This window comes from Eutrema salsugineum, unplaced genomic scaffold (genome assembly GCF_000478725.1).
Source record: "Eutrema salsugineum unplaced genomic scaffold, Eutsalg1_0 scaffold_2, whole genome shotgun sequence".
NCBI lineage: Eukaryota > Viridiplantae > Streptophyta > Magnoliopsida > Brassicales > Brassicaceae > Eutrema > Eutrema salsugineum.
Window position 1 is genome coordinate 4,875,996 of NW_006256829.1, and position 11,988 is coordinate 4,887,983.

General features: G+C 36.9%; 4 protein-coding genes across 5 annotated transcripts in view; all 4 read left to right on the plus strand.

The window, feature by feature from the left end:
• Positions 1 to 108: 108 nt before the first annotated feature.
• Positions 109 to 4,209, plus strand: LOC18019516 (potassium transporter 8). Of its 2 annotated transcripts, XM_006399938.2 has the most exons (8): positions 111 to 430; positions 530 to 1,022; positions 1,118 to 1,171; positions 1,870 to 2,130; positions 2,223 to 2,275; positions 2,378 to 2,501; positions 2,589 to 2,843; positions 2,934 to 4,209. In XM_006399938.2, exons 1-8 carry the CDS (start codon positions 392 to 394, stop codon positions 4,010 to 4,012), a joined length of 2,358 nt encoding a protein of 785 aa, XP_006400001.1. In that variant the 5' UTR covers positions 111 to 391; the 3' UTR covers positions 4,013 to 4,209. The 2 variants fall into 2 exon arrangements, with proteins under 2 accessions (XP_024011554.1, XP_006400001.1); XM_024155786.1 differs by having other exon boundaries at positions 109 to 430; positions 2,378 to 2,843.
• A 389-nt stretch (positions 4,210 to 4,598) lies between these two features.
• LOC18019517 lies at positions 4,599 to 6,943 on the plus strand. Its single transcript, XM_024156519.1, has 6 exons — positions 4,599 to 4,677; positions 4,771 to 4,950; positions 5,523 to 5,693; positions 5,773 to 5,985; positions 6,095 to 6,186; positions 6,289 to 6,943. Exons 1-6 carry the CDS (start codon positions 4,614 to 4,616, stop codon positions 6,883 to 6,885), a joined length of 1,317 nt encoding a protein of 438 aa, XP_024012287.1. The 5' UTR covers positions 4,599 to 4,613; the 3' UTR covers positions 6,886 to 6,943.
• Positions 6,944 to 7,565: 622 nt separating this feature from the next.
• Positions 7,566 to 8,321, plus strand: LOC112086775. The gene has a single exon (XM_024156518.1). It carries the CDS (start codon positions 7,697 to 7,699, stop codon positions 8,207 to 8,209), a length of 513 nt encoding a protein of 170 aa, XP_024012286.1. The 5' UTR covers positions 7,566 to 7,696; the 3' UTR covers positions 8,210 to 8,321.
• Positions 8,322 to 11,165: 2,844 nt separating this feature from the next.
• LOC18019518 (peroxisome biogenesis protein 19-2) overlaps positions 11,166 to 11,988 on the plus strand; it is a 2,411-nt gene continuing 1,588 nt past the window's right edge. Inside the window, exons 1-2 of the mRNA XM_006399940.2 lie at positions 11,166 to 11,484; positions 11,638 to 11,930. Coding sequence (XP_006400003.2) covers positions 11,454 to 11,484; positions 11,638 to 11,930 — 324 coding nt within the window. The 5' untranslated portion in view covers positions 11,166 to 11,453. The remainder of the gene's footprint in view (positions 11,485 to 11,637; positions 11,931 to 11,988) is intronic.

An 11,988-nucleotide genomic window follows, 5' to 3' on the forward strand; every position in this document is an offset into this window, starting at 1 on the left:
TAAATAGTAAAAATTTAGTTTCATAAAGATATACAAAACCATTTGCATAAGGTTTGCACATTCTTCCATAACAAAGAAGGCCCCACCGTTTTCTTGAGGAGTATGATATGTGCAGTTATATTTGTGGCAGTTATCTTAATGATTCTTTCATATGTTTTGTATGTTTCTTCTCTCTTTCTCCTTCTCTCCGGTTCTTGATCTTGGCCAAACCTTTGTACTTTCAATGCATTAAATTTGATAGCCAAAGAATCCAAAGAATCCAAAGAAAAATATTATTGTAACGTCAATCGAATTAAATTCCCCATCTTTCTTCTTCTCCACGAGCTAAATCCCATCTCGAATTTCTCATTTTCCAAAATGGAATCCATGTGATTTAAGAGCAAAACCCATCATGGATCTCGAGCGTTTGAGCCCAAGGAATCAAATCAAGGTAAATTCTGAACTTCATTCACTTCAATTTCGTTTTCAAAATCCTTTTTTTTTTGTTTGGGTTGCTAAAATGAGTAAATTTTGGTTTACTTGTGTACAGAAAGAATCTTGGTGGACGGTTCTGACTTTAGCTTACCAGAGCTTAGGTGTGGTCTATGGAGATTTAGCAACTTCGCCACTGTATGTCTACAAGAGCACTTTCGCTGAAGACATCCAACATTCAGAGACAAACGAAGAGATCTTTGGTGTTCTGTCTCTTATCTTCTGGACACTAACTCTAATCCCACTCGTTAAATACGTCTTTATTGTTCTTCGTGCTGACGATAATGGCGAAGGCGGGACTTTCGCTCTCTACTCTCTACTGTGTCGCCATGCCAGAATCAGCTCTTTGCCCAATTTCCAGCTCGCCGATGAGGACCTTTCTGAGTATAAGAAAAACTCCGGGGCGAATCCGAGGAACTTAAAAGCTCCGGGGTGGAGTCTGAAAAACACACTGGAGAAGCATAAGGTTCTTCAGAACATGTTGCTTGTTCTTGCTCTGATTGGGACTTGTATGGTCATTGGTGATGGCGTTCTCACACCCGCAATCTCTGGTAAAAAATAAAAAAATTGACTTTTCTCAGATTTGATTTGAAGATTGTGTGGATTTCGCAAGATTTTTGAGGCTGGTTTTGTATAACTTTTGCAGTTTTCTCAGCAGTCTCTGGATTAGAGTTATCCATGTCAAAGGAGCAACATCAATGTAAGCTCTCTACTTTTTTTTTTCGAGTAGATGGGAGTGTAGATGGTTAAAGATGGAAATTTCAGTATCACTAGATCGCACAAAATGTCAAATTTTGCTGTTTCTAGTAGTTTCCTCTTATGTTTCTTCTGGTCCATAAGTCTAATCCATACTGTTTGAGTTAGTTTATGAACAGAAATGGTTGTATTAGGTAGCTTTTAGATGCATTCAAGCCTACAATTTCCTAATTTCTGGCTTCAAGCCGGATACTAAAATCGGCAAATAATTCGAGATATCGTCTTTGATTAGCCATGTTGGCCATTCTTCTGTCCTGACGGTCAAAATGGTTAATTGCAAGTTAGGTAGAATCCATGTAGGAACAGCATGAAGCTTCTTAATTATGTATAAAATAAGTTTAAACTATATTTGGGTGTGGAAGTTGAGGCTGATGCAGATGCATTCTTTTTATAATCATAAGATAATGAATGTGGTTTAGGATTAATCAAAGATATAGAACTAAAAGGAATATAAAAAAGTCATAAAGCTAAACCTTTTGAAAAGTGATCAAGTGGTCAAATAAAAAGTTAGTTGGTTCGGATAAGACACTCAGGTCATAAGTTGTTGGTATCTGAAGTAACCTTCTTTGTCTTATTGATGAATAGTTGTTGATTCACTTGCTACTCCTTAATTGAATCAACTAAACCCGCGCAATTCTGCAGATGTGGAGGTTCCCGTGGTCTGCGCCATACTGATACTCTTGTTCTCTCTACAACACTATGGAACACATCGTTTAGGCTTTTTATTTGCTCCAATTGTTCTCGCATGGCTTCTCTGCATAAGCACCATTGGTGTATACAACATCTTCCATTGGAATCCTCACGTTTACAAAGCATTGTCTCCTTATTACATCTACAAGTTCCTCAAGAAAACTCGTAAACGCGGCTGGATGTCTCTCGGTGGCATCCTTTTATGCATAACCGGTAATTTAAAAAAGAGAGAGAACAGGTTTTTCTTTCTCACGAGTTTCAGGCCTTTTGTCTCAGAATTTTTTTCCTTTACGGTTTTTTTTCAGGCTCAGAAGCTATGTTTGCTGATCTAGGACACTTCACTCAGTTGTCAATACAGGCAAAGTTTATGACTTCATTTATAAAGTTTGAATCTTTTTGTGTGTTTCTTATAAGCTTTCTCTGAAACTTACCATATTATCTTTTGTCACTCTGGCTGCAGATTGCGTTCACATTCGCTGTTTACCCGTCGTTAATCCTTGCATACATGGGTCAAGCCGCTTATCTGTCTAAGCACCATGTTCTCGAGAGCGATTACCGGATAGGATTCTATGTTTCGGTTCCCGGTAAATCCACTTGTCAACAGGCTAAAATGCAACTGTTTTGTTTGGCATTAGTTTTCACTAGTTTGTTTGTTTGTTTGTTGTGTACAGAGAAAATAAGATGGCCGGTTTTGGCAATTGCTATTTTGGCGGCCGTTGTTGGAAGCCAGGCGATAATCACGGGAACATTCTCGATCATCAAACAATGCACTTCTCTAGGTTGCTTCCCGAAAGTCAAAATCTTGCACACATCTTCGAAAATGCACGGCCAGATTTACATCCCGGAGATCAACTGGACACTCATGCTATTATGCTTGGCAGTGACCGTAGGATTCCGCGACACCAAACACATAAGCAACGCCTCAGGTACTACAGTATATCCATAAAAACCATAGCCATAAATACAAGAAACTCTCGTGTTCTGAATCTTTTCCTCTCTCCCTAATCCGTATGCAGGTTTGGCCGTTATTACCGTTATGCTGGTAACGACTTGCCTGATGTCTCTAGTAATCGTCTTATGCTGGCGCAAAAGCTCACTCTACGCGCTAGTCTTCATCTTCTTCTTCGGAACAATCGAAGCTCTTTACTTCTCTGCTTCACTCATCAAATTCCTCGAAGGCGCATGGGTTCCACTCGCACTCTCCTTCATCTTCCTCCTCATCATGTACGTTTGGCACTACGGAACTGTCAAGCGCTACGAGTTCGACGTCCAGAACAAAGTCTCAATCAACTGGCTACTCACACTTTTCGGCTCCTCGAACCTTGGAATCGTCCGTGTCCGTGGAATCGGCGTGATCAACACAGAGCTCGTCTCTGGCATTCCCGCCATCTTCTCTCATTTCATCACTAACCTACCTGCGTTCCACCAAGTCGTCGTCTTCCTCTGCGTGAAATCCGTCCCTGTCCCTCACGTGAAACCGGAAGAACGGTTTTTGGTCGGAAGGGTTGGACCGAAGGAGTACCGTCTATACCGGTGTATTGCCCGGTATGGATACCGTGACGTACACAAAGACGACGTCGAGTTTGAGCAAGACCTCATTTGCAGTATCGCAGAGTTTATACGTTCTGATAAATCATTCGACTGCTCCCCTGACAATGAAAACGAATCAGGATCCAATGAGAGGCTTACCGTCGTCGCGGCTTCATCCTCGAATCTCGAAGGTGTTCAATTCTATGAAGATGATGGTTCTGATAAACCAGAACCATCTTCGTCGGAGGTGATTATGGTGGCAGTAGAGCAACGGAATCCTGAGCCGAGAATCAAGAAAAGGGTACGGTTTGTGTTGCCGGAAAGTGCGAGGATCGATAGATCTGCGGAGGAGGAGTTATCGGAGCTTACGGAGGCGCGTGAGGCAGGGATGGCTTTTATAATGGGACATTCGTATGTGAGAGCAAAATCGGGGTCAAGTGTGATGAAGAAGATCGCTATTAACTTTGGCTACGATTTTCTAAGGAGAAACTCGAGAGGACCTTGCTACGGTCTCTCTACTCCTCACGCTTCTACTTTAGAAGTTGGTATGGTTTATATCGTGTGACTATACTTTTTTCTTTTTTTGAATAAACTTCAATTTTGTAAATTATGATAAGAGAAATTTTTCAGGTTTTTTACTGCTGTTGTATTTTTGTAGAGATGTTAGAGTTGCTTGTGGCATAAGTAAGATATGCTTTTTGTTTTTGTAATGATTTGTCCCTACTGATTAAGATCCAAAGAGAAATGATTGAATAGTAAGTAGACAAGACTCAACAGCATATGATTCTTGTCTCTTTATGTTTCTTTTGTCGGCTTAGCTCATTTTATATATAAGTGCATAGATACACATTATACTTGTGACCTGCCAGTCTTACTCTGTTTTCTTTGGTAAAAAAAAAAAAAACATGAGGAAAGATGCAAATTTGGTGGTTTTGTCTCTAATTTTCATCTTTTTATTTTGTGGGTTGTCTTCAGTTTCAGCTAAACCTCCTCCTGTCAGTAAGTTCTTGATTACCCTAAACTGATATCTTTTGATCAGAAAAAACATATTTTTAATACATGTTTAATTTTCATCTTTGCTGTAATGAATGTCTTAAAAGTGTTCTTGTTTTTCTCTATTTTTGAGAACAGAGATTGTAAGTGGACTTGTGACAAATGTAGCATCAATGCTCTGGAAATGGTTATGGTCTCTCCAAACATCCACAACCACAACAACCACCACAAAATCTGGCAAGATGACCCACATCTCTATTTATTATGATCTTGACTTCAAAATTCCAATCTTCGTAGAAATAAAAAAAAAAAACTGAGAAAATGTGACAGGTATTTCTAGCCGTTCAATGGTGAAATATGAAAGTGGATATAACATAGAGACAGTGTTTGATGGAAGCAAGCTTGGGATTGAGCCCTATGCAATTGAAGTTTCCCCTAATGGAGAAGAGCTTATTGTCTTGGATTCTCACAACAGTAACATCCACAAAATCTCCATGCCTCTTTCTAGATGTAAGTTCATCTTCTTCTTGATATAGATTTGCTGAGAAAAGAACTCTAAAGCTCGATTTTGCTGGGTACATATACAATTATACATTAATAAATAAATAAAAGTACTGGGATATTCGATCTATGTCCACCTCAAAATATGACCCAATCGAAAGGTTGAATCATCATATATGTACAATTATGCTTTGCTTCAAGATGGGGATTCGTTTTCTTTTGTTTTTTTTTTAGTTCATTAAAAAGTGAGTTTCTTAAATTTTAGATTCCAAAGTTTCTTCTCTGAAACCAAAGCCTTTTCGAGATTAAAACTTTTGCACTTTAGTCCACAACACGACTCTTTAGCTTTTATACATGCTCTGTTTCTATGTTCTTCAGGTTTATTCTTTATGCTGTTTCTTGTTCGTCAAGTTAACAAGCTTTTGCCGCATTAAAGCACCGACCTTTTGCTTTTAGATAGATTCTAAGTTTGAAGTTGGATAGATTCAGATTCTGTGCTGGCCTTCTCGCCTTCTTACTGTTCTTCAAAACTGATAAAAGAAAAAGAAAAAATTTAATTCTGAGTTTTGAATCATTTGAAGATGGTAAACCAAAACTAGTCTCTGGTTCGCAAGAAGGCTACACAGGACACGTTGACGGAAAGCTCAAAGAAGCGAAAATGAATCGTCCTCGAGGATTAGCCATCGACGACAGTGGAAACATCTACGTCGCCGATACTAACAATATGGCCATACGCAAGATCAGCGACGACGGTAAGTTGTACAAATTAATAAGCGTTTTGAGATTATGAAGCACAAGTGTTTTTCTAATTGATTTATTTATTAATTTCAGGAGTCTCAACCATCGCCGCTGGAGGAAGATGGAGCGGCGGATCTAAAGAGGAGATGATGAGATTCTCCGATGACTTTGATCTGTTATACGTCTCTTCTAGCTGCTCTCTTTTAGTCATTGATCGAGGAAATCAAATGATCAGAGAGATTCAGCTTCACGATCACGACTGTGCTCACCACGAACGGCACGAACCCGAGACAGATCTCCATCTTGGTAACCGTCCGAAATATTCGAAGCCGTTTGATTCTTTTCTTGAAATGATACCGTTTTGATGGTTGTGCTCTGCTTTGAAACGATGCTAATTCGGTTTGTATCTTTGCAGGAACCGCTTTGCTCGTTGCTGCTGGGTTCTTTGGATATATGTTTGCGTTATTAGTGCGTAGAGTACGATCGTTGTTCTCTTCATCTCCTCGTGTAAGTGAATCTGTTTGGCACGAATCAAGTTAAACCAGAACCTGAACTGGAATGAAAACCATTAGAGCAACTTAGCATCATGTCTTGGTTTAATGTTTTCAGGATAATATGAGGCATGTAGCAAAACCGAACATGACAATGGCACCATATCAGCGTTATCCAAGACCGGTTCGACAGCCATTAATCCCACCTCAACATGAACCGGAGAAAGAAGAAGGATTTCTCGGTTCGCTTGGAAAGCTTGTGGTGAAAACCGGTTCTTCGGTTTCTGAGATGATGTCCGGTTCAAGAAACGTAAATCCCCAAAACTTCCAGTACCACCATCAGCAAGAACCGAACCAGTGGCCGGTACAAGAGAGCTTTGCTATACCAGAGGAAGATGGACCGCCGGCTTTAGAACCAAGATCAGGTACAAATCCGGATAAGGCCTACCTTAGAGCGCAAGGAACCAACCAAAACCGGGCTTTTTACCAAGACTATGACCAATACCAAAACTTGCAGCAGAAACGAAACGCGAACGATACGACGTCGTTCGAAGAGAACCGAGAGAACGAGATTGTGTTTGGGGCAGTTCAGGAGCAGGACGGTCGCCGAGAAGCGATGGTGATCAAGGCCGTTGATTTCAACGAAGCCATGAACGATCAGCGAAATCTACGTCCTAGAATTAATTACATGGGGTATTCTTCTCATGTTTACTGATTACAAAACTAAATTTTCATAATTCACCAAGAGCGTCCGTAATATGTTATAATGTTTTTTTGGCTAAACATACAGTATGTTATAATTAGTCTTAAACTACTACTTTTTTATTTTAAGGTTACTTTTTGACGTATGAAATTTCTCATTTTAATAGTAATGTATATTACCGAATGATATTTTTAAATCATAGTATAATTATGCAGTCATATTTAAATTCTTTTTGTTGTTGTTCCGAGGTCTTGATGCGCTTCCTAATTCGAACAATACAGAACGATATCAATGATCGGTGGAACTATATATATGGCCGGCTTGCATTTATCGAAGATTCTTCCCCACGTCAGCTGATTATTTAACGGAGTAACGCCAGATCCTTGTCCGTGGCCACGTGAGTATAAAAAAAAGTTACTGGCTACAATAGTTTTACAGCACCGACACGACGTAACAAATTGACGTTATAGTATGTTAAAAAAAAAGGAGGTTAACGTTAAATATAGTATGAGACTAGCTACACCATTTTAACATTAGGAAAAATGTACCGGTTCAATTTAGGTTTATGTTAGAAAATCGTAGTGAAAGAGTCGTCAAAACCAGCTTGGCAGTTACGCAATTCCAGCTTTGCGCCACTTATTACTATTTCCGAGCCTCTCCCATTAAGACAACGGATTCGTTCAAGAGAGAGACAAAGGCATTTCTTGCAAGAGAGAGAGAGAGAGAGAGAGAGAGAAAATTAGGGTTAGGGTTGCAGAGGATCTGTATTCGTCTGTGTCCCTGATCTCTTAATCTTCTCGATCTCTTAACTTTTCGCAAACCAATGGGGCTTCAATCTTTTCCGATCTCTGAAATGGACGCGACCGACGATATGCACGAAGCGATGTTCGCGAAGAGAGGATGTTGGTTCCTCCCATGTCTCGGATCATCTCAGCCGTCTAGTCACGGAGGATCTGTATGGTGGCAACGAATCCGAACCGTCGATAAATTAGAGCCCGACGAGCGTTGGTGGATCTCCGGGTGGAATAAGATGAGGGAGTGGTCGGAAATCATGGCTGGGCCCAAGTGGAAAACTTTCATCCGCCGCGTTGGCCGCAATAATCACTTCTGCGGTTGCGGAGATGTCGGTTGTAACCGGCCGGATCAGGTTGATTTCCGGTACGATTCGTGGAGTTACTCGTTGAATTTCGACGACGGTAAACAGACGGGTCGTTTCGAGGACGAGTTTCCTTACCGTGATTACTCCATGAGGTTCACCGCGCCGTCTCTTCCTGTCTCCACCAAATGCTCTCTTGATTTTGACAACGATAACTACGCGCCGCCGTTGATTAAGTGAAAGCCACGCGCTTCTCTGTTTTTCGTGGGCTGGCTTGTAACGTGCGTTGCACCTGTGAAAGGCGAGACATTTTATTTTTAGAAGAAAGATTGGATTTTTTTTTTCTTTTTTTGCAAAGAAGAATTATTTTACACATTTATTTTTGTAATTCTTTTACTTCAAATGAAGTTAATTATTTATTTGATCGATATTTCTCCCAAACTTGAGGCAATTTTCATGTAAGCAGTCACGCAAGTACGCAATGGTGGACGAATCCTCTTTGATTGATTTTGAAGTTAAAATACATTACAATCCACCGTCTTGATTATGAAAAGACTAAATTTTAAACCTTTTATTGCTGTATACGTATCTATGGGCGAATCGCCTTGATTGGTTGTAGTTTTTGTTTGTCAAAAACTATTTTATCAACCAATCAAGATTTTGAAATCTGGATTCCTCAAAAAATAATAGAAACTTTAGTTTTAAAGTATTTTTCGTTACTAGTGAACGAATTAAGCAGCTACATATTTCCTAATGTCACAAAGTCCTTACAGGTAGAATACACTTTTGCTTCTTTTTATGATTGCCGAACAGACGTAGGTAGCGAAGAGAATGTAATAGCATCTGCAACGCTGATTCTTTAGTCGTTATTTTAGGGGTACTTAAGCCCAAATTTAATTGAAAAAGAAATTAAAATCCAAGTAGCGATTCCTAAGACCATGTTCATTGAGAGCCCTTCACATTTTTTAATTGGGTTGCTAACGAATATTTTGAATTAAAATAATGAAAAGGAAGTCCAAAATATAAAGGCTGATTCTTGCAGAAGAGTTTTTAGAGCTGGTCCTTAGAAGATTGCTTATAAAAAAATATTATAATATTCTTAAGGAACTTTTAATGAAATCCTCTGATGTACATGCCCTAAATAAGGTCTGCAAGAAGCGATGTTTGGGCATACATGACACATCGTTATTGGTCCAAAGAAATGAAATATTTTTTCTTTTTTTTAAGAACATCACTACGTGGCAAAATTTGTCTTCCAAATAACTTAAATTACAATATTTCTTTTTTTAAGAATCCCTTTGCATTGGAGACAACAAAATAATAATTTTTAGTTTGAATACTTAACTTAACTTTAATATTATTTTATTGGTTAAATACCCTTAATGGAGTACTATCATTGCTGATGCTCTAAAGCCATTGACATTAGGTTCCTTCTCTTTGAACTAGCAAATCAGTTTGAATTATCCAATTTTTGTAAGGTAATGTAGAACTATTTCTAAAATTTGGTTTCGGTGTTCATTCTACTCCTAACACGCTTTAGATCATCCTGAAAATGCAATGAAAAGGTGAACCTCTAAGGTTCATAAACAGTAAAGCCAATGGCCATTCAATTTTTGTTGGATAATTATGTATGTGCATATATAATGTAATGCATATGACAAGTTCATAAAGCAAACGTTTTTGTTGCATAATTACGACAAGTAATATTCCTAGAAACTAATCTTTCATTTTGGGGATATATCAATATCTTGTAAGATTTTAATGTGATCTATATATGTTTGTTGTTATTGTTCTCGCACGACTCTCATGAATATACCACATTTTAACCCCGTGCGTCCGCACGAGAATGTTTTATTTTTTTATTTCTAATATAAGTTGCATTTATCTTTTTTTGTTTAGATATAATTTATTTTTGTTATTTACTTTTTTAAATCAAAAAATTGTTATCATATTTTAATTTTAAACAGTAAAATTTGTATAATAGTAGAATAAGAGTATACGTTAATTAAGTATACATTGATCTAATTGATCTAATGTTAATTATAAACTTTGTTATTATATGAATTTTGATTTACACATAAACAATCTATATATCTATGAATTTGCTAATGCATCCGTTTAGTTGTCTTAAATCATTTTTAATATCTTACATGTTTTGACAAACTAACCCGTATGATGTCAAAAAAAAAACTAACCCGTATAAAACTATAATTATAATTGTATAACCCTATAAATATTTACTAATATAGAATATTTGGACTAATTGATTATGAAAAAATATAATAAGATATTTATTTACTTTTTGTGCTATTAAAAAAATGTATATATATATATATATATATAAACAGGCTAACCTGTTAGTTTAATTGTCTCAAATCATCTTAATATCGTACATATTTTAATAAATTAACTCATGGACCTTAAATATATATATATATATATAACTCTAATTAGCTCGATCATATTATTGTATAATATAAATATTTATTAATCCCAAATATTTGATATTTTAGACAAATTGTTTATTATAAAATACGATAAAATATTTATTTACTATGCATTTTTATAAAAATATTATTTAAATTTAAAATTTTAAATTAAATCTTTCATATATTTAAGAAATTCTAAAGTATTAATATTATTATTTAAATTTTCGTAATAAAATTAAATTATAATTTTTTTTTTGAATTTTTTGAATTTAAATTAAATTGAATGAAAATTTTTGTAACTAAATTTAATTAAATTTCTAATAATTTGAAATTTAAATTAAAGATGACATAGATTTTAGGAAATCTAAAAATATTTAAATTAATAACTAATTTTTGAAAATTAAATATAAAAATAAAATAAAATATTTTAAAAAAGACTTTGGGAGTGTTTGGATGCAATCACTAAATGTGCTTCTGTTTTAATAGAATAGATAATTATCATGTTTACTGAAATTAAATATTAATTTTTTTGGGTTCCAAACAATATTAAGCTTATCCTCAATGTTTTTGAAGAAAAAAAACAAGAAAGACCGCCTACGTAAAAACGATTTCAAAGAAACACTTTAAAAAAAATGGAAGGCCTTTTAGTAATTTTCGTTTAAAAAATTATAAATAAAAAATATGGAGAAACAATGTCCGCCGTTGGATTGATCGTTAAACTTCACCGTGGCTCTTCGTCCGTCGGCGTATCAAAGTTTATCATCAAATCGAACACCGCTTTAGGGAATTCCTTCCTCTCGTCGTGCGATATTTTCCCTCTTCCTCTTCCACATCTACTTTTCTTCCACAGTGAGAGGAGGAAGCTCCCGAAAATGGCCAACGACACTCACACCGATGACTTAGACGAGCTGATTTCAATTGATTTCCTCGCATGTTCACGAATTCTTTGTGTATATAGGGATTGGTAATACGTTCTGTCTTCTGAGATTCTTTGTGGGTTCGTCTCTAAAACTGAGAATTCTGGGTTTTCTGTGTGGCTTTCTCAGGCGCTTTGGATGATTTCAAAGATCTCAATATTACTCAGAGGTTACTCCTTTTCTTACTCTATCTCTCTAATTGTAACTATGCCTGTGGTTTAGCTCTGAAGTTTGCCAAGAGAATTTGAGTTCAGTGATTCTAGGCTTTTTATTATGTTTTTGTTGGATAACTGGGATGTTGATTAGCTTTGGTGTGTTGTAGGAGTGGAGGTGAGAAAAAAAGAAGATGGTGGTAGTAAAGAGACCGAGTCATTGCCGAGTGGGATTCAAGGTCTTGGAATGGGTTTACCAGATATGAGGAGCAAGAAGAAAGGAAAGCAGAAGGTTGCAAAAGAGAACCATGTTGCAGAGGCTCTTAATAAACTCAGGGAACAAACCAGAGAAACTGTCAAGGGGCTTGAGTCCTTGTCATCGAAGCAGCATCAGCCGCCGGGTTCTGATGATGCCATGGTCGAAGACTGGATCAAGGAATTCGAAAATCTTACTGGATCTCAGGTTAAATATACAGACTGAGTTGTTACGTGTTGTTCTTTCTATCTTGTTATACTTATCT